The sequence below is a fragment of the Sciurus carolinensis genome, chromosome 15 (genome assembly GCF_902686445.1).
Source record: "Sciurus carolinensis chromosome 15, mSciCar1.2, whole genome shotgun sequence".
In the NCBI taxonomy this organism is placed as follows: Eukaryota; Metazoa; Chordata; class Mammalia; order Rodentia; family Sciuridae; genus Sciurus; species Sciurus carolinensis.
Genome location: NC_062227.1, coordinates 55,580,818 through 55,603,164, shown reverse-complemented (window position 1 = coordinate 55,603,164; position 22,347 = coordinate 55,580,818). Strand labels below are relative to the sequence as shown.

General features: G+C 34.6%; 1 protein-coding gene across 6 annotated transcripts in view; it reads left to right on the top strand.

The window, feature by feature from the left end:
• Smad2 (SMAD family member 2) overlaps window positions 1–22,347 on the top strand; it is an 87,479-nt gene that overhangs the window by 24,001 nt on the left and 41,131 nt on the right. For all 6 annotated transcript variants that reach the window (XM_047526268.1, XM_047526269.1, XM_047526266.1 and 3 more), the window contains one exon: window positions 3,921–4,207. In XM_047526268.1, the coding sequence (XP_047382224.1) occupies window positions 3,972–4,207 (236 nt within the window). In that variant the 5' untranslated portion in view covers window positions 3,921–3,971. The remainder of the gene's footprint in view (window positions 1–3,920; window positions 4,208–22,347) is intronic.

The following is a 22,347-nucleotide window of genomic DNA, read 5'->3' as shown; positions in this document are numbered from 1 at the left end:
TGCAGAATGTCATTGTAGTTAAGAACTTGCCCTCTGACATCATGCTATTGGATTCAAATCCTAGCATTGGTACTGAAGAGTTGTGTGATCCTGATGTGTTAGCTGAATTGTCTTTTGCACTTGGGACACCTTTCTCTCCGATTGCTTATAACTTCTACCATCTCTTTGGTAACTCCTTTATACATATGATTTTTCCCTGTGAGCATGACTTCCCTGGACTCTCTCTCCCTATATTACCACTTAGCTGTTAGAGCTTCAGATCTTTGTTTCCACTTGCTTATTAGGCAGTATCTATTTGGAAGTTTCATAGGTACACCAAATTTAACTTAAGTAAAATAACATTTAATGTTCTTCCAGTATTTTGTATTTTGCTCAGTTGTATTTTCATTCACCTACTTGTTCAAGCAGGAATCTGCAGTTCATAACTTTATCTTCCACATCAGGTAAATTTTATTTTTCCAATATCCATTCTTTTGTTTATTATCATTCTCTGAAGGTTGATCTCTGCCCTTAGAAGTTTCACCTTCCTCCCCTCTCCTTGCTACACTAATCCTTTGCTATAAAGGACTTCTCATTCTTCTCAGCCCAAAGCTCAAAAGTGTAGGTGAAAAACACAGTGGATTTGGGAACAAGCAGGTAATTAACTACAGGCATAACAGATGTGCAAAATAAAAATTGCTGAGTGTAAGGAATGACTAAATGGCAAGCAGCCTTAAAGGAAGCTCAGATGTGTTTCATCAGGGAAACATTTTCTGATGCCTGTGGCAAAAGTTAAGTATTCACTGGGTGTGGTGGTTCATATCTTTTGTCACAGCAGCTTGGGAGGCTGAGTCAGGAGGATTACTTGGGCCCAGGAGTTTGAGACCAGCCTGGGTAACATTGAGATGCTGTCTCAGAAAAGAAATAAGAAGTTGAGTTGTTTCTTTATGCACCTATAATTCTCATTACAGTTTCTCCTGAGTTGGCCTGTGTACTTTAATCATGGTAGTCGTCTTCACTGTTCTTTGACCATCCCAAGAAGAGGGATTTTAAAATTATTATTCATTCTTCTCCCTGTGGTTTAGTACTTTGTGGACTTTGTTTTGGATTTTGACTCTAACCAACTGTAAAATGAAGAGGTTTTGAAACAGGCAAATTTGGGGTCAGATGATTTCAGGCTATGATAGTTATTAGGAAAGAAACTATATTCTTAATAGATGGGTACTGAATTATACAGAGGTGAAATGGTGGTGTCTGGGATTTGCTTTTTTTGTTTAAGACAATTATGATAGAACCACATTTTAATCATTTTAGTAAGTGGAGGAGCAATGCTGTTTGAAAAAGTAAATTCTATTATGTATAAAAATGATTTCCAACATAGTCTTCTTAGAGACTTGTACATTAATTTAACTTCCATACACCTTTCTCAGGAATGACATACTCAATTGAAAAAGTATAGTCGGTGAACCAAGAAAGATGAAGATGAAGTATTAAGAAATAGGAACTTTGGGGCTGGAACTGGGGCTCAGTGGTAGAGCACTTGCTGAGCACGTGTGAGGCACTGAGTTTGATTCTCAGCACTGCATATAAATAAATGAATAAAATAAAGGTCTATTAATATCTTTTAAAAAAATAAAAAGCTTCAAACTGGCTGTGGTGATGCGTGTCTCTAATCCTAGCGACCTGGGAGGCTGAGGCAGGAGGATCACAAGTTCAAAGCCATCCTCAGTGATTTAAGCCCTAAGTAACTTAAGGAGACCCTATCTCAAATAAAAAAAGTAATAAAAGGGGTGGGGGAGTGGCTTAGTGGTTAAGTGCCCGTGGGTTCAATTCCTGGTTTAAAAAATAAAAGAAGGGAGGGGATTTTCATCCCTGAGAGAGGTGAAGGAAGGTCCTAGAACAACAGTAATACTACAGGTCAGAGGACTGTCAGCTCAGTTTGGAGTGAGAGGATCCAGGGCCTTAAGTGGGAAAGCTCTATGAATAAAAGAGAGCTATGCATTTTTGCTGCATTATGACTGGAAAGTTTCAGGGACTGGTAGACAGTGGAAAGAATTTGTGGTAGGTGCATAAAAACAAAATGAGTTAATTCTGGAGAATACAGAAAGTGTGAAAAGAAACATGCTTAAATAGTAGTTTAGTGCTAATCTTATCAAGTAACAATATTATATACATGATTATTTATGTTTGGAAGATAATTGTTTTCATGATAGAAGAAAGTAAGTACTGTAAGGGAACTAAATTCTTATTTTTTACAGGAAAATCAATAAATAATACCTAAACTTGACGTTTAAAGGGTTACTGTTTTAAGCCTGTTACTTGAGTATAAATATCAAAAGTAGAATGAAAGAAAAGATTTTAAAGAATTGTACTTTGATGTGAAGAGGAACTATATTTGTGAAGTCAAACTACTTGACTTTAATCACTATGCACATTGTTACTTGATAAAAATGAAAAATACATGTTAAAAAAAAGAAGAGACCGAGGTGTATGGGTGGCAAGGATTTACCCCATTCTGTAGGCTCTTTCTTCACTCGATTGTTTTCTTTGTTGTGATGAAACTTTTTAGTTTAATACCATTCCATTTATTGGTTTTTTATTCTTTCACTTTAGGATCCTTGTTAAGGAAGTTGGTTTTAAAGAATATACATAACAATAAATGTTGGTGAGGTTGTGAGTGAAAGGTATGCTCATACATTGTTGGTGGAACTGCAAATTAGTGCAGTCACTTTGGAAAGCAGTAGGATGGAGATTCCTCAAAAAACTAGGATCAGAACCACCATTTGACCCAGTTATACCACTCCTCAGTGTCTATTCAAAGGAGTTAAAATCAGCATACTACAGTGACAGAGCCACATCAATGTTTATAGCAGCTCAGTTCACAGTAGCTAAACTATGGAATCAACCTAGGTGCCCTTCAACAGATGAACGAGTAAAGAAAATGTGGTATATATACACATTGGAATATTACTCAGTCATAAATAATGAAATTATGTCATTCGCAGGTAAATGGAAGGAACTGGAGACTATCATGCTAAGTGAAATAAGTCAGTCCCCAGAAAACCAAACCAAATGTTCTGATATGCAGATGCTAACTCACAATAAGGGGTAGGGGGAGAATAGAAGTTCTCTGGATTTGACAAAGGGAAATGAAGGGAAGGGAGGGGTGTTAGGAATAAGAAAGACAGTGGAATGAATGTGACACAACTCTCCTATGTATATATATATGAATATACTACAGTGAATCTCACCATTGTGTGTATTCATAAGAATGGGATCTTAATTAGAATAAGATATATTCCATGCTCGTGTAAATATATCAATATAGACTGTCATTTATAAAAAATCCAATAAAAAAAATAGACAGACTGAAGTAAAGGTTTTATCAAGGGCCTTTTCTCTATAGACTACCTTTCTTTCTTCTCTTGATTTATTTCACATGCATTTCATGATCCATTTTTCTATATATTTTTAGGTTTTTCTTTATAATATTTCTGAAAATTAAAACTTTGGGGAAAGCGGGGTTGTACATTTTTTATATATTTTGTTAAATCCTTTAAGAACAGATTGAAATCATAAAAGTGAAAAGATTCCTGTTTTTTGTGAAAATGTTTTAATAATTGACATTAAGAGTTATGAATAAAGTGGTGGTAATAGTGATAAAATTGTTAAAAGTATTGTTAATTTTACTTGCAAAATTACATTTGCCCAAGACTTGAGTCCTTGTAACATTGTCTTGTTTTTAGAAGGGTTTGTCACCACAATTCATTTAAATTAATAAGAACAACGTTTTCATGGGCGGTGAAGAAAACTTGAGTCTGTGGTAAAAGTAATAATTTAAATTTTAATCTCATTTTGTAGTTTACGTTCTAAAATACATCGTGATCATTATTTAACTTTAAAGTTGGTCTTGAAATTATCCTTTCAATATCTTTTTCTAGGGTAGATTCACAAGACTATTTCCCTAGTGTGGAGCTGCCTTGGGTAAGAGTATGTCGTCCATCTTGCCTTTCACTCCGCCAGTGGTGAAGAGACTGCTGGGATGGAAGAAATCTGCTGGTGGGTCTGGAGGAGCAGGAGGAGGAGAGCAGAATGGACAGGAAGAAAAGTGGTGTGAGAAAGCAGTGAAAAGTCTGGTGAAGAAGCTAAAGAAAACAGGACGATTAGATGAGCTTGAGAAAGCTATCACCACTCAAAATTGTAATACTAAATGTGTTACAATACCAAGGTAAGTGTTGCTAGATCTGAAGTTTGATGGTATTTTGTTGAATACTGCTTATGGAACCTGAAGGAAAGTTACTGAATTTTTGTTCAAGTTACTGAATTTTGTCAAGTCACCTATAAATAGTGTTTATTAAAATATGACTGTTTTTAACCTGTCATATTTTATTTTTACAGTTAAGTCTTTTTTTTTTAATTTACAAGTTGTTTTCTTGAACAGTGAGGTTTAGTTACACAAGATATAAGATTAATAAATGTAGAAAGTTTTCATTGTCTAAATTTGTGTGTTATCCTCATTTCTGTGGTTGGATACTTGAATAAAGATTCAAAGCTCTTTTTCTAGCAAGTAGTAACTGACAATTTTCTCCTCCCTGATCAAAACTTCAGTCAGTAAGGAGTTAAAGGAGGCTGCTGACTTTTTAATGAATTTTATATAGTTTTTGCTTGAGTTGCAACATTCCTGCCAAGAAAGAATAGTATATGAGGCAGCTTCTTAAATGTTGTATGTAGTAGTGAGACTGTCTTGAAGACCTCTTTTATACTGGAAAAACCTATTACTTAACAGGTTGAGGTTTTGAGTGTAAATTTAATCATTTACAGATAAGTACCACTGTTAGAAGTTTTTTTTTAAGTGGCATGTGGTTTTAAAATGTTCGTGTACTTTATAGTTTTTTTTGTGTCAGAAATATAAAATTCTCAAAAATGATTGTTTTCAGTGTCGTGTGTGAGCATATAGTGTGCAAAACTGTTCTACTTGACTTGCTTCCAGTGAGCTTTAAGAAATATACTCCTGATGCTTGTAGATAATAGATCTCAGTAACACCAGCCTGTCTGCTTGCAGATGCTCACAGTAGACTATTTCCTGCCTTGTTTGGTTGACTAACTATCCATTTTTTTCTATCTTTCTTGTTTCATGTATATCTTAAATAAGTCATTGTTCTTGGCTTATTCTTGTATTTTACAAATGCTTATGGAGAGTCTGCTGGATGCAAGGCACTGTTTCCACACACTGGGGATACAGTAATGAACAAAACACAGTTCTTGCCCTCCTAAGGGATAGATACACACACTAAACAAGTGAAGGAATTAATATAATTTGAGATGGTAATGAGTGCAAAGAAGACAGTATGTGCAGTGATATGATAGAGAATGCCTGAGGGATGATAAAGCTGCATTGGCTGGATTGTGGTGCTTGAGCTGAGCTCTGAGGAACAACAGCTCCCTGAGGAACTCTTCTAGGCAGAGGAAAGAGCCTGAGTAAAGACTCTCTGGTGGGAAGTAGCTTCTTGTATTAAAGATTTTAAAAGGAGGCGGAGTGCAAAACTTGGAAATAGTGTCATCATATAGGGCACTGGTAGGGCGCTTTGGGAGTTTGTATGTTGGTCTAAATGGAGGAGGCAACTAAGTATTTCGTAATGAATTTTAATCTTTACTTTTATTTTTTATTTTATTTATTTTTTTAAGAATTCCAGTAATTTCCATCTAACTGAAATCACTGATCCCTGGAGATAAATGCTGGGGATGGGGTGTGTGTAGTGAGGTGAATGGAAGCAGACAGGGTGATGGTGGAGAGGCTGCACTTCCACTAAATGCATGGATTTAGCAGGTGATTTGAAAGTCGAGCTGACAGACTTGTTGGTGAATTGACTAAGAATGAATCAAGCTGTATTTGCTAATTTTTTATTGTGGAGGTGGTGGTAATTCACCATTCACATGTATTAAATGCCCACTGCATGGCTGGTACGATTTTCTTCACCAAACTCAAGTTTGCTCTTGAATTGTTTGCTTTCTAGTAAGGGAAATAAACTTTAAAAAAGAAATCTGAGGTGTGGTAGATATCATAAAAGAAGAATGCTCAGGGAGCTATATACAGAGGAGGCTTGGGAAGCTTGCTTTCTGGGGAGTATTGTGCCTGAGTTCAATTTAGATGTTATAAAGGCAGAATTAGGGGGGGCTGGTGAAAGTTTCTCAGCAAGCAGGTGTCAATAGGGTGTCAGTGAGGGGCAGCAGATGGCAGAGAAGACTAAAAGATAGTTAGGAACCACAGTGGACTGTGCCATGCTACCTGAGCTGAATTGGTAAGGGTGGAGTCATTGGAATCTTGGGTCCAGAAAGTCCAGAAGTCAGATTAATTTTAATAAAGCATCTGACTGTGTGAAAAAATGAATTGTGAGTCTGTCATAAGGGGAGGTGATAGAGAGAGACCAGTTAGTGGATTATCAACCCATCAGAGGAAGTTGGGAGTATGGTTTTGCACATCTTCATCTAAGGCTCGCATTGCCATTGCAGTGAGGCAGTTCACAGAGGAGCTGGAGAGTAGAGATCTTTCCACGGAGATACAGCAGGTAGTGGCCTGTTGGTTACAAGTGACTACAGATATGTTTACACTGTGGAAGTCACACTAGGTTCATTAAGTTTTCTTATTTTATTTCCTTTTTATAGCTCTGGGGATTTCTCCTCACATTTTTATAGCTTCTTCATCATTAAACTTTTTGTTCCTTAGCTTTTTATCTGGTTAATGAAAGTAAAGTGACAATTGTTCATTACCAAACGTTTCTTGAAATTTAAAAGTTTGTTTATCTCCTTTGCGTTGGTGTTTTTTATTTTTTTTTTATTTTTCAAATTACCACATTTTGCTGAATTTTTTTTAGTATTCATTTCTTTTTTTCATTAAAATTTTATTTTTGCAGACTGCATTTTGATTCATTGTACACATATGGGGTACAGCTTTTCATTTCTGTGGTTGTAGATTCACACCATTCATGTAATCATACATATACATAGGGTAATACTGTTTGTTTCATTCTACTATCTTTCTGTCCCCCACCCCCTCCTGCCCCATTTTCCTGTACACCATCCAAAGTTCCTTCATTCTTCTCTCCCCTCCTCACCCCTGTAACCTCAATAGAATCATCATGCACTTATCAGAGAAAACATTCAGCCTTTGGTTTTTTGGATTTGACCTATTTCACTTTGTTGGTGTTTTTTAAATGCAGATTTGTTAGTGTTGATTGTTGTCTGTCAAAAAATGTTAGCTTCCCCTAAGGTTTGGTGGCTCATGTCTGTAATCCTTGCTTCTTGGGATGCCAAGGCAAGAGAATCACAAGTTCCAAGTCAGCCTAGGCAACTTAGACCTTGTGTCAAAATAAATTAAATGGCCTGAGGATGGAACTCAGTAGTAGAGCGCTTGCCTGGCGTGTGGGATACCCTTCCTTCAATCACTAGCACTGCTTTCCCCTGCTTCTTGCCCATAGTTAGATGCCGTATCTTACAACTTTTTAATAGAACAGTTAGTTACTACTTGTTCCTTAACCACTAAATATCCTTAAACATAATACATTTTAGATGACATTCACTCAACTCTTACATATGTAGAATGTAAAAGGATGGATAGTGGGAGGGGAAAAGGTGTTTTATGGATAAATCCAAAAAGGTTTAAATAAAATTATTGGATAACAGAAATGGCTTTTTTTTTTTTTTTTTTTTTTTTTTTTTTTTTTTTGTGGTGCTGGGGGTTGAACCCAGGGCCTTGTACTTTCGAGGCAGGCACTCTCCCAACTGAGCTATATCCCCAGCCCCAGAAATGGATTTGATGAAGCTCATTTACTTAAAATAGCAAGGTGATGGGGCAGGGATATAGCTCAGTTGGTAGAGTGCTTGCAAGGCACAAGGCCCTGGGTTCAATCCCCAGCACTGGAGGAAAAAAAAAAATTGCAAGGTGATAATAAAATGCCTTCAAATTGTAAAAACCTAAAAATACATTCAGTTGATGAAGAACACAAATCAGTTAATGAATTTTAAAAATAACAAGGTGTTTTTCAGCTAAAATACTTGTTTTGTTGACTTGGAGGTTTTCTCCCATGTGTCCTCCGCCCCACTCATTTAGGGTAGGATTAAAGTTAGAGCAGGATTTTTCTGCTCTAACTTTATACCCCTCCCACTCCCCTCACCTAATTACTCTTGCTGCCTCTACCGGTTGGAAGCTGTAGTTAGATATATATCACGACTGCTTCCTTCCTGCCATTGTGTTTGGTGACACAAAGTTATTCAGTGGTAGAACTTAGCCTGGTAAGCTGCAATGGGCTCAATAACATAAGGTTTCATGAAGCTTTTCCATTTCAATATTTTTAAGACTGAGGAAAAGGGAGACAGTTTAGTTATAAAATCAGAATGGCAATTGATAATTTAGTAAAGAATCAGACTTAAGAAAAAAATGACTTTCAATACATATTAGTTACAATACAGCAAAATCAAAACTTGTTGGGGATGGAGTTGTACAAAAATTTAAAGCAAGTTACTGTGGGGTCTAAATGCAGTTTTATAATTATTGTATATTGTAGGAATACAGAATTGATCATTCTCATAAACATTGTTACAGGGGCTTTCTTAAGGTGTTGCTTTGACCATGTAATCACACGTTTTATCTTTTATCTTTAGGAATCAGACATATAGGTTAGTGATTTTTGATATTCTTTCAGTATTGTAATAGTAGCAAATTATTACCAAAAAACCTCCCTACCCAGTCCTAACCCTTAGTTTCCTTAACTCTCATAATAAAGAAAACTTAGCCCAATTCATTTTGTACCATAGTTAACAACAGTGAAAGAAAAATTTCTACCAATCTCACATATACAAATAGATGCAAAAGTTATAAATGTCAGAAACTACAATTTAGTGGTTTATGGAAAAAAAACCAAAAACATAACTAGGTGAAGTTTATTGCAGGTATTCAAAGATGATTTAGCTGTAAGAAATCTATTAATATAAGGTACCATAATTTAAGGTATCTTAAATATATTTATATTTAAGAAAAACTTAATCTTGAATCTAAAAAACTTTGATTCATTATTCATGTTAAATAATAGGAAAATAAGAAATAGGAATTTTCTTAGTTTGGTAAAGATTCATCTAAAAATGTTACTCTTAATCATGGAACTTGAGTGAGAAATATACCAAATTGTTAATAGTGATTATTTATGGATGACTTAAAGAAGTGATATCCTGTAATTTTTCCTAATATTTATATATAAAAGCACGTCTTATTTTTATGCCAGCACAATTAAATGTATATGTAGAATTGAGGCATTTTGATTTTATCAACTTAAGATACAGCTTTTTACTTCTTGTATTCTTTGAAGTCAATTTCTCTGTTAAAGGACAATTCTGTCCATTTTCTTAGTATTTTAAAAAAACGTTTATTTTTGTCTTCAGAAAGTATTTACTTAAAAACATAAAATGGTGTGTGTACATGATTGAAAAATCAACCACAGAAGACATAGTAGAAAAACCCCTGTTTTCTTGCCACCTAGTTTTTTTCTCCTCAGTGATAGCTAGCTAGCTTTATTACTGATGTCTTGTGTGCCCTTCTAGGATGATTCTTTTTAATGCTGTCATTGACACTTGAGTGTTGTTTTGCATCTCCTAAACTTTAAAACTGCATAAAGTAACTTTATGCAGATTGTCAACTTTTATTTCTGACCTTTGTATTTGTACCCTTTTATGTGTCTGAATAAAAATAGAGAATTCCTTTTGAACATAAACTATGATATTCTTCAATTCCTCTTAAACTAGTGCCTTTTCATTTTCAAAAGAGGTTTGTTCTGTCTCCCTCTCATTCATACCTAGGTGTGTGTGTGTGTGTGTGTGTGTGTGTGTGTATAAATATACATATGTGGAGCATTATGATTGAGGGAGCTTGGAATCTGAAATTTGATAATCTGCCTTGAGTCAGCTTCCTCAGTACTGATGAGTAGATTCTGGGGATGTGATTGTACTCTTTACTATTTCCTCATGTGTAAAAGGCAATGCTGTTATGTGAGTACTTTCATAGTACTACTTTTTAGGCCTGTTGAAATAATGTAAATCACATTTATAAGCTATAAAGCACTGTTGCCACGAATAGAATCTATTTGAAATAGTCGCACATATTTCATGTCTTCATTTTCCTTTCATTTTTCCAAGAGAGTGCATGTTAACTCATAGGCATTAAATTGTATTGTCTACATTGCTTTAGAAAAAGTTTCTTCCAGGCAGCATTGTGTTATGCTTAATTGAGTTTATTCAAATATAGAACACTTACTTATGAAGTCAGAACAATGAAACTTTTCATAAATGCTAATCAGAACTTTGAGGTTTGAGTAATAAGTACCTTTTATTACCTTGGCATCCAATTTGTCCTATACACTGTTTGTAAGTTATGAGACCGCTTCTGATCAGGTCAAGAGTCCTGTGAAACACACTTTGATAGTCACTTTATGAGACCCTTGACCTTTATGTGGTGTCTACATTTATAGTTATTAGGTTCTTTGAGGGGGCTTCTGTTCCAGGACCCCCCTGGTATTCAAAACCTTTTTTGTGTATATGTTACATTCTTTCATGGAACATATTTATCATTCACCTTATTGGCAAAAACACCTACCTGCTGTATGACCTTTGTTCTTTTATAAAATTACTGATTCATACCCAAATTAAACAGTCTTTCTAATTTTGAACACCTGATACAAACACCTGATCTTTTCTTTTCTTGTTCCATTAATTTAATGTCCTGGCTTTAGGAAAGATAATCTAAGAGTCACAAACATTTTTTTGTTTTCTCAGTGTCTTCAATCTTTTTCCATCCTTGACTGGGACCATTGCAACTTGCCCACACCATTCCTATGTGACTGACTATATTCTGGACAACATTTAACCATGCTGTTTACTCCTGCCCTTCTCCTAGTGGAGTACTTCCAGGCCCATGTGATCTGACATGGGCCACTGACAGCATAGGTGATTGTAACAGCATCCATGGCCCCTGAAGTAGTACACACATGGACTATAGAGAGGTGACATAATAGTTAAATATTAGTTTGGGATATCCTATAATCTTACTTTAAATCTTCTCTTGTTTTTGGCCTAAAATTAAAATGTCTCTTTTGGTCTATTCTTTGAATTCTTTTTCTTTTTCCCTCTTTAAATTTGGATATTTTCTGTTGACCTACTTTTAAGTTTACGGTTCACACATTTGTCTGTTGATCTGTCTTTGAGTGTATTGATTCTTTGTGCTTTATCCAGTGTACTGTTAAATTCACCTAATAAGTCCTTAATTTCAGATTTTTTTTTTCAGTCTTAGTTTCTGATACAGATTCTAGATCGCTATTAATTCTGCATTTTGTCTACTGAATTGTCTTTAGTATATTTATGATAGTTACTATTTAGTCTGTGTGCCAACTCTAATCTGAATTATCTTTTGGTCTACTTGTATTATTCTTGGTTCCTTCTTTTGATTATCAATTATATTTTGCTACCTCTTCAAATGTTGTTTGAGTGCTATATGTTGCATATGGTATATAAAATTCACATATAAAAGAATGATACATGCTGCAAATGATGCTTTTGCAAGACTATCTGACTACCTATGTCAGGTAGATAGAATGATCGCCTTAATCTAATCAGGAATTGAATTGGGGTGAGGCTGGGTTACCATTTTAATTTGACTGAGTCTAGCACTGGCTTTTGCCTCTTCTGCAAACAGTGCTGTCATTGGCTTTGGATTGAAATTCTGGCAGGTTAACGCCTAATCCTTCAGACACTGGGAAATTTACTAATACCCTTTTACAGTTTGAGTTTGACTTTTCAGCCTTAGCTTTGATAAACATCTTGAAGGGGAAGAGACTCATGTGATTGTCAGTAGCTCTACCATGTTCTTTTCCTCAGTAGGGTTTCTTTCCCAGACCTATTGTGATTCTTAGCGTGTACCTAGAATCTGCAAATGACTGTACGGTAGAAAATGTAGGCAGTTTTTAGTTTATCTAGAAACTGTTCTTTCATTGGATAGTTTTTGATTGTCTTCATACACGTTTTTTTTTCTTCTTCTTTTCTATCTGTGTTGGAAAGGAACTTTGGCCGGTTGTGACCTGCTTAATCTGGCAGTAGAACTGTATACACAATATTAAAATGGGAAGTCATCCTGGTATTTATTCAGAGACTCCAAATCTGAGGTTACTTGTAACTTAATTTCAAAAGGAATGGTGATTCCTCAGGACTTGCAGAAAGGATTTCCTGAGACAAGCATTGCTGCAGTTAAATCCATCACTCATATTTAGACTATGTAAATAAAATGTGAAAACAAGAATAGGAGGAGGATCCTATAGTGAGAACTTCCTTGAAGAGAGTAGTGTATTATGGCATTTCCCTTTTCCTTCATCCAATTGGACAGTCTACAGGAGATAACCCAGTTTGACTCATGTTTGATGAGGCTTGAGAGGTTTTGTATAGACTCTCTGACTTCTATCTTAAAAAGCAAAAGAACTAGCTGGAGCCTTATATCAGTAAAATGAAAAAAGGCATGATGGGAAAGGTTTGCCTTACCAGTGTTGATGGGTTAAAGATGAATTATTGCATGGATTGAATAGACTTTAGTATGATAGTTGTATTGTCTTGAGAGGCTCAAGAGGCCCAACCTGATTTGCAGGTCATATTGATCCAGGCAGAGCGACCTGAGAAGTTACTGCATCTGGAGCAAACTGGAGGGAATCATTATCTGGATCTTTTTAACTCCACGGACCCCATCACCATGTTCTTGTCATATCAGACGCCCCCCTCTTCCTGCTAAGCCAGAATCTGGTGGGGCCTTTTTAACACCTAGGGGAAGTGGAGTGGAATGAGTGAAAGTAAATGAAACAATAAAGCTTTGACTTATATTAAACTGAATTTTTAATTTCCGAAGAGAGATTTATCATAAATACATATATCTAGACATGAATGGAAAAACCTTGATATTTTTAAGATTTTTATGCAGAAAGGAGAAAAGCAGTTTGTTGAGAGCTTGTTGGAAAGCAGTGATATGGGGCAGTGGAGAGAATGCTTCAGTCCCAGCTTGCTTCATGTGTTGTCTACATACTCCTTTTGAAAATTTAGGATTTCAGATTTAGTGATTGCTGGGGACAGGGAGAATATATTAAGAGAATGGAGTAATGTGATGTGCATCTGTCTGAAAGCTATACCATTTTATAAAACAAAAACTTTTTTTACTTAATCCAGACACTGTTTGACCACAATTACCTGTTAAGTTATCCAGTGGTGGTTTATTTTCAAAGAGACTATTTTATTATGACTATTTTTAACTAGAATTTTCTCCCATTGCTATCATTTTCCCCCCTGAAAGTATTAGCTTAGTCTTTATTCTCAAAATTCAACCTGACTTTTAGCTCTGCCTTTGGATTATTAGGGGAAGCACCCATGAAATAGTCATCTTGAGGCTTTTAGGAAGCTTTGCTTATTAATAATGCTTAAATTAGATCTGAAATATGTAAGATTTCTGATTAAATGTCCCACCCCAGCCTTTTTTCTTTTAGAGTTTTGTTTATCTTTATGACTTTATATGTATGTAAGAGGATAAAATTTATCTCTAGTTTGCTAGACCGATGGGAAGCAGGGATTGTGCAGGAAGTTTATTTTTCCGTTGATATGAAAGTCTAGAGTTGGATACTGAACAGAGATTTATGATTTAAGTAATTTCAAAGGGATTTTGCTCATGTAATATGTTAGTCTGTGTACATTACCTATGTAATTTAACTTTTAATGTAAAAGCACTTTGTTTACTTCAAGGCACTATACAAATATAAATTGGTTTTTATTTTATGGAGTGCTAATTAAAAAAAAATTGTCATAAAATTATTTCTTTACAACCAAATTCAAGATTTACAATAATGTATGACTTAAAATGTTGAAGGACTGGTGATGTAATTCATTGGTAGGGTACTTGTTTAGCATATATGAGGCCCTGGGTTCATATCCCATCACCTCAGAAAAACCCAAAAAACAACAACAAAAAACCCCTTGAATTTCATAGGATCCCATTCTGTTTTACAGTCCTTGTCTTTTGATGTATATTCCAGATTTTTGTGCATTTCTATCAGGATTTCTTATGTCATTTAAGATGCTATTTCTTAATTGTTAAAATATATTTATGAAAATAAGTTTAGAAATTCCACAAGCTGAATTACTATATTATTAAATAAATGTCGTTGGTTCCTTTTTAGTGGTGGCTCTTTCTTTAAGTAAAAAGCTTCTATTTTTGGCAAGTCAAAATATTCAAACCAACCACTTTTAGAATTGATATTTTAATTTTTTCAATGGCTGGGAATATTTTATGTTCATGGTTGATATTTGTTATTTTTCGGAGTTTATAGAAATATTTAGTAGGATCTCAGGTAATGTTTTCAACATAACACTTGAAGGTAGAGGTGAAAAATTACCGGGAAAACTTTCTCCAGTAATCCCCTGTCCACCCATCCTGCTTCTGTGAAGGGCTATGTCCAAACCAAAGAGGAATAAGAGGACTTTGACTATGGAAGTTATGTTTTCTGCCCCTGTTTTAATTTGGAATAGGTGCCACCCACTAACTTGTCCAAAGAAATTTTCTTTTATGAGATGATACCTTTCACAGTGAAATCTTTAGTTTTTATAATTAAGCACATTTCATAAATGTTTTACATATCTGGTATACTAGACCGATATCAGTTTTTAGTTTTTACTTGCTGTGTTTATATTTGCTTTTTCTTTATAGGAGCTACATAAAGCATAGAACACAATTAGTACTAATGAATACAGCCTCTGTTCCTGCTTCTTGCTAGCTTTATGACCTTAGACGTGTTACTTTATCTCTGTGCTTCCAGTACCAGAACCCCATGTATCAAATGGGGATTAGAATGCCTGATTCATGGGATTTTTGGTAGAGTAAGTGATTTGATATGTGTAAGGGCCTAGTACTATGCCGTGGACATTGTAAGTGCTTAGTAAATGTGAACTGTTGGTGGGAAGGAACCCTCCCTCCCACCTAAGATTTGATTTTGATGGGAGACTGAAGTTGCCATCCACACATGCACTGAAAGCTCAGAAAAGGTTCATTAATCACATATTAAGGCTTTCTGGGAAGAGCAGGACAGGTTCCCAAGTTGTTCCAAAAATGAATTGAGAGAACAGTAATAGGAGACTGGCTTGGGGTTTGAGGTTAATTAGGGAATGGGACTGGAGGCTGGGGTTATTTTCCTGCACTTGTAAATGTGCCAAGACTTGACGGTTTGAAACTCCACCAGCACCAGAGGTAATGCCTTCTTTTTCTTATCAGCTTGCCCAAATGTGAGGCAGGAGAAGAGGGAATGATTAGTATGATATGAAATCTATCAGCAGTCATATATCAAAAATACAGTAAGATTCCTTGTTAAACTCAAGCTGGGTAAATAAAATGAAAATCACACAAGTATATCATAGTCAAGTTAATGAAGAGAAAATCTTAAAGCAGCCAGAATGGCATGTAACATATAGGGGATCAATGAAATGAATGGCATATGGCCTCATCAAAAGCAGTGAAGCCAGAAGATTGTAGAATGACATCTCTAAAATGCTGACTTAGAAAGTCATCGTCATAGATGTGTATCTACTTAATAAAGACCTTCAAAATACATGCAGCAAAACTTGATACAGTTAATGGGATACAATCTCAAATCCACATTCAAGTTGGAGAGTTCAATTAGACCAAAAAAAAAAAAAAATTTAATACAGACATAGAAGTTCTAATTTACATTGTTAGCAATTCATTTGATATTTATGGAACACTAAGCCAACACATCTTTTTAAGTGTTCATGGTAAACTCACCAAGAAAGACTTTGTGAGGCCCAAATCTCAAATATTAGATCAGAATGCACTGAGTGTGTTCTCTGCCAACAGTAGAATGAAATTAGAAATTAATGTCAGTAAGACATCTGTAAAAAAGTTGGAAAATAATACAATTGTTTAACTCATGGTTTATTTAGGAAAAAATGGGGGAAATTAGAGTATATTTCAAAACAAATGATAATGAAAATAAAACATCAGATATGTGGGATGCAGCTAAAACATTTGATGAACATGAATTTCATCTTTAAAAATTATACTTGGAAAGAAAAAAAAATTGCCTAAGATTTCATTTAAGTAACTTTGGGAAAAAAAGGTAAAGTGAAAAGTAGCAGGAAGAAATAACAAAAATAACAGCAAAAATCAGTGAACAGATAAGAGACAATAGGGATAATTAACAAAGTCAAAAGATTCTTCTTTGGGAAGATAAACCCAAGTAGGTAGATCAAGAAAAAGAAAACAAAAGAGCCCTCAAGCACAAATGACCTGTATCGGCAATGAAGGAAGGGTTTTCATGCTGGGTCCTACAGACAATGAAAGGATGACAGGTTATTATTATAAATATCTTCACATTATGAAATTTGATGAGTACTTATAATGAATATTAAAATTTAGATTAAACCAGTGGATGCAAGAAGAAGTAGAAAATCTATATAGCCCTATAAGAGTTGAAGAAGTGAATTATTAATCAGTCTTTCCCACAAAGAAAATTTTAGGCCCAAGCATTTTTACTGGTAGATTCAAACATTTGAGGGACTGGGATCATAGCTCAGAGGTAGAACATTTGCTTAGTGTACATAAGGTCCTGGGTTCAATCCCTAACACTGCAAATAATAATAATAATAATAATAAAAAGATTTGCTTCGCTCCAGGTAGATAAACAGGCACATCTCCTGGTGTGGTAGTGCTTGTCTGTACTGGGTTTGATCCTCAGCACCACATAAAAATAAATAAATAAAAATAAAGGTGTGCACCTACAACTAAAAAAAGATTAAAAAAAAAGAATGTATGAAAATTCTGTTTGTAGATGACATGATCATTTATGTAAGAAATCCTAAGGAATCTAATACAACCACTAAAGCAAATGAGTAAATTTAAAAAGACCATACTTTATAGGTTACATGTCTAAAAGTCAATATTTTTATTAGTACTAGCAAACAAATGGAAACGATACTGAGAAAACATTTCTATGAATAGTAGCATTAATATGGTTAAATATCTAGGAATACATCTTTTTTTAAAGACTCAGAATCTCTACACGAAATTCCAAAACCTTGCTAAAAGAAATTTAAGACAAAATGAAGAGGGAGTTCTGATGTTTTGTATAGATAGGCAACTTCTCCCCAAACACACACTCAAATAACAAACTGCACTAAATTTAAAAGGCATAAGGTACCAAAGAAACAAAAATAGCATATTTTAGAGGGGTTTTGACGACTGGAAGAAGGGGATGGTGTGAGTGGGTTTTGTTTTTGTAGCTTTTATCCAAAGTATAACTGGTAACTGAAAGTCCAATACAAAACCCACTGACATTCTGGCCTGAAGGACCAGAGGTCAGAGTTTGGGACAACCCCAGCTGCTGAACAAGGAGAGAATTTCAGCAGGGAGAGAGCTACAGAAGGAGAGCCCCAGATTTTACTTAGAAACTTTGCTGGAAATACTGGCTGATCCCTAGACTCATACATATGAAGTAAACTTAGGATAGCCCTGCTAAGGCTGATTCGAAAAAACTGGTTTGAATTACTCGAAGACAAGTTTGCAATTTGAGTTCTACAAGCCAATTGTTTTTAAGCTATAAATTAACACTTACTGGAAGAATGAAACAAAAGCCCTAATCTTTATCACAAAATTCACAGGGTCCAACACACAATCCTAAGTTACTCAACATACAAAGAGAAAAGAAAATGTGATCCTTTCTCATGAGGAGGTCAGTGGAGACCAATCATGATACAGCCACATGTTGAAACAATCAGACAACAAATTGGCAAAATGATACATAATTTTTGTGAGTTGGAAAACTCAGTAGGTTAGAATGCTTAAATATCTGACTTCAAGATACACAGTGTGATACTGGCATTAAAAAAAATAGATACATGACATAAAATAGACAAAATTCATATGGGTATTTGATGTTTTTCGAGAGATGTAGGGAAAGTTTTGAACAAAGAGTTCTAGATTAGGTGGGTGTCCATAAGGAATGTTCCTGTCTCCACCAGTCAAAAGAATTAATTCCAAATGGATCAGTTCTCATGCAGAAGCTACAACTATAAAGTTTCATGAGAAAATACAGGGGAATATATTTGTGACTTGGGAGTAAATAGTTTTGTTTTTTAAGGATATTGAAAGCAGTAACTATGAGAGAAGTTGGTAAGTTAGACTTCATTAGTATTAAAAGCATCTTGTCAAAAGATAGTTAAAAAATGGATAGACAAGTCAGAGTGGTAGAAAATAATTGTAATACCTGAAAGAGGACTATGTCTAAAGTTTATAAGGGATTTCAGTAATTAAATAGTGAGAAGGTAAATAGCCCAATTTTAAAAATTAACAAAAGATTTGGGAACTTCGCAAAGAAACATATACAGAAGTTCAGTAAGGAGATGGAGAAGTGTGCAGTAGCATTGGCCATAAGGAAAATGCAAAATTGAAACCACATGGAAATAACACTGAACAACTCCTAGAATCTGATTACATCCAATGTTGGTGAGACATAGAGAAACTGGGAGTTCTTAACATATTGAGGGAGGAAATATAAAATAGTGCTACCACCCTGGAGAAAGATCTGGTAGCTTATTGTAAAAGTAAACATTCTTCTACCTAGTGTCTCAAGAATGTTACTTAGAATATAGATGTTTACCCAAGAGAAATGAAAGCATATGTCCACAAGAAGACATGTACTTACTTGATTATTTATAATAAATTTATTCACAGTAGTTACAGCCTGGCAACAGGGTAGATGTCCATCAATTAAAGAGTGACTAAACAAACTGTGGTCTGTTCATGTAATGATAATCCTGCACTAAAAAGAATAAACTGCTGTTATATACATTAGCATGGTTGAATCTCAAACACCATGTTGAGTCAAACAGGCCCAGAGAATATATAGTATATATTTCCATGTATGTGACATTCTACAAGGTGTTAAGCCTATCGTAAAAAATCAGGTGATTACTTCTGGGGATATGTGAATGGATGCAGTTGATTGAAAAGGGCTTGGGTGGTGATGATCTTAACAGGATTGAGAGTTACACAATTTATATATTGGATAAAATTTTTAAAAGATAAGGTTTGTGTTTCACACTGTAAAATATACCTCAGGTGAACAATGAACTGTAGTTAATAGGCACTTTGAAATGTCTACAGTGTTGTTTTTAATGTTTCAAGAATAAGATTGGTGGATATATAGAAGGGAAATTAGATGAATAGATGTATGGTAGAGTAAATAAGACAAATATTAATTGTAGAATCTAGCTAATGAATATGTATGTGTGCTTTTAACTTACGTTTGAAAAGTTTTGAATTGCAAAAAATGGGTTTGGGATGCTTGTTTTACTGAGGTATCCAGGAAGTTGACATAAATAATTTGAGAGGGTTGGAACTTTTCTTGAGTTTTTCCCCCCTGAAATGTTTGCTTGAATCTTAGAAATCAGCTCTATAGGAGCTGGGGAATATAGCTCAGTTGGTAGAATGTTTGCCTTGCAAGCACAAGGCCCTGGGTTCAATCCCCAATACCGCAAAAGAAATCAGCTCTATAGGGCTTTGCTTGGTGTTTCATGATAGAATGGGTTGTTAAAATTCTTCCATAGGAGTTCTTGTTTCGTGAATATTGAAGACATTGGAATAAAGGTACTTCCGATATCTCTGAACATAGATTTGAACTTTTTTCATTGTGTTATTGTTGAGTAGGGAGATTCAGCTTTGCATATTCTTTAAAATTCCATTTTGTGTGTTTTCTTTTAAAATTATGTAAGAAGGTGCCATAGCATTGTGGTGAGCTCTGTCAAAAACCAAGTACTGCTCAGGTACTTGGAATCTAGGTCTGCTCCATTATGTTTTGGAACTTGGGGTGAAACCCTGACGTCCTAGGATGCACATTTGGTGATGGAGTTTATTTTTGAATGACTGTTTAATATTACTGAAGGATAAAGATGGAAAACTTTATAAACAGAGTGAAGGTTTAAGCTAGTTAAGAACCCTATTGACTGTCTCCAGATTTAATTACTGCTAAATTATGCCTTAGTTGTGAAGGAATGTAAAGCATGCTAGCTGTTGGTGGTGATTCAACTGTTTGAAACGAATTTCCTACCACCTTGCTTTTACATTTCTCGTTATTTTTGTTCAATAATATCCCAAGTTTTCAAGACATAATTATTAGTATTTGCAAAACAGCAACTTTTAAGTTGCATTTAAAATAGCATTTGCAGGTACTTGTTTCACAATCAGAATTGTCTACATCTTGCAAACAGAAACAGGGAAAAAAGTGGATTCTGAAGCAAATAACAGACTATTTGTTATTAACCATCAATTAAAAACGTTGGTTTAATCAAAACAATCACATTGTTTTCAATGACAAGATAAGTAGATAATACTAAAACATAGATACTTTAATGTATTTTGTATCTTTCAAGAATATTTAACATTTCTTAAGAAAACATTTCTACTGTTATAGAAGTTTGAAACCATGATTTAAACCTTCATTCTGTAGGAGTGCACCCTAAAGAACTTAGACTTTTTAAGTGAGGGAGAAATAGTAGAGAGCAGTCCTGGCTCTTACTACATTAACTCTGTGATGTTTGAGTTATTTAATTGCTCAGGTTTCTTTCTTTTTTTTTTTTTTTGGCAGGGGGCACTGATAATGTTAATTCTTGTTACCAGGTTGATAATGACTATAAATTAGATATGTTGTGTAAATTACTTTGAATAATACTAGTTTTTATCAAATGCTTAAATAAATATGGGCAACTTTGGGGCAGGTTTTCTTCAGTGAATGAAAATTTAGTTGTTCACTTGTATCCTTTGCTACTTTATCAAGGACAAGGTTATTCCTAAGTCACCTTTCTTGGTGGAGGGGAAGGTAAAAAGCAATGGAGTTAGGAGTTTTCCTGTTTTCCATACACCATTTCAATTGGTGGTGATGATGGCGCATGCAGACAGACACAACGTGTGCACATGCGGAGGCTTCTTTTTATAAAATGATCATCTTTTCATCCTTGAGCTATTTAAAATATAAGCTTTAACCTTGCTAATAATATATAAAAATAAAGGATTGTTCTGTTGTAAATAGGAGTAATTATGTATGTGTTGTTAGTTACGGATTGTTTTGAAGTCCATATTGCATGAATATACCAGTCTTCAGAGCTGGAAACTTAAGTGAAGTTTTTGTTGTTGATGTCATTCTGCTGATTTATACCCTTTAGTTTTTCTCAGTGTGCAGCATGCTTTAATTTTTCCATAGGGGCAACCTAGATTCTTATTTTTTGGTTTGTAGAAGAAACATTTTTAGGCAAGAAGGTCTTGAAAAATAATAAATTAGTTTAACAATGAGGTTTATTACTTTTGACTTAGGTTGTTTGGTGCAGTAAATACACATGGACAAGAGCAGTAAAACTGCAAAGGTTTATCAGATTCTGTGAAATATACCTTCTTTTGTCCATATTCAGTGTTTTCTTGAACTTAGTTTCTGTTACTTCTCTTTTATTTCCCAATAACAAGTTTGTGAATAAATATACATGTCCTTAATGTAAAAGCATATTAATTAACACAGTCACAGTCTCTGACTGATTGGCCCAAACTGCAAAATGGCAATTTAGATAGGTGTATAAAGTATGATTTCTTAGATAAACTTTTAATATTGTACAACAGATTTTACATTTTCAGTTTTCAAAGATTTTAATTTTAGATGAAGGAAGTTTTAATGTGTTAATTTTACTGATATTCATTGTAAGTGTGCTTACTAGGGAAGTTTGATAAAGGATTTCCTTTAGGTTTATTGCCAGGTGATTTGGTTTAATCCAGTGCTCAGCTAATATTTTGTATGCCAGCAAATAACATTGGTAATTAGTATCCTTGGACTATTAATAGCTGTCCCATCTCTCTTCTTCACATCTTTTTTATTCAGGCATGGTATTTAAGCAGGAAAGTTACATAATTAATAGGGAATAATCTGCCTTTGAGAAATTGTACTCTACACAAAGAACTGTGGGACTTTGTGTGGGAGACTAACATAGGTATGCTTGGTTATTTGTCTATATATTGAAGCAGGGACATCATTGTAATGATTAATGGTATATTACATCTTATTTTGACATTGTAATAGTCTATGTTAATTGCATTGGTATACATAAAATTTTGATCAGGCAGAATTTATGAGATCAATTTTTACATACTTATAAGTACTTGAGTTTTACCTGTGTCCTGAGGTTAATTAAATAATTAGGAAATATTGAGCTGATATATTTAGGATATTGCTATCATTGGTAAAATAAACTTTCCAA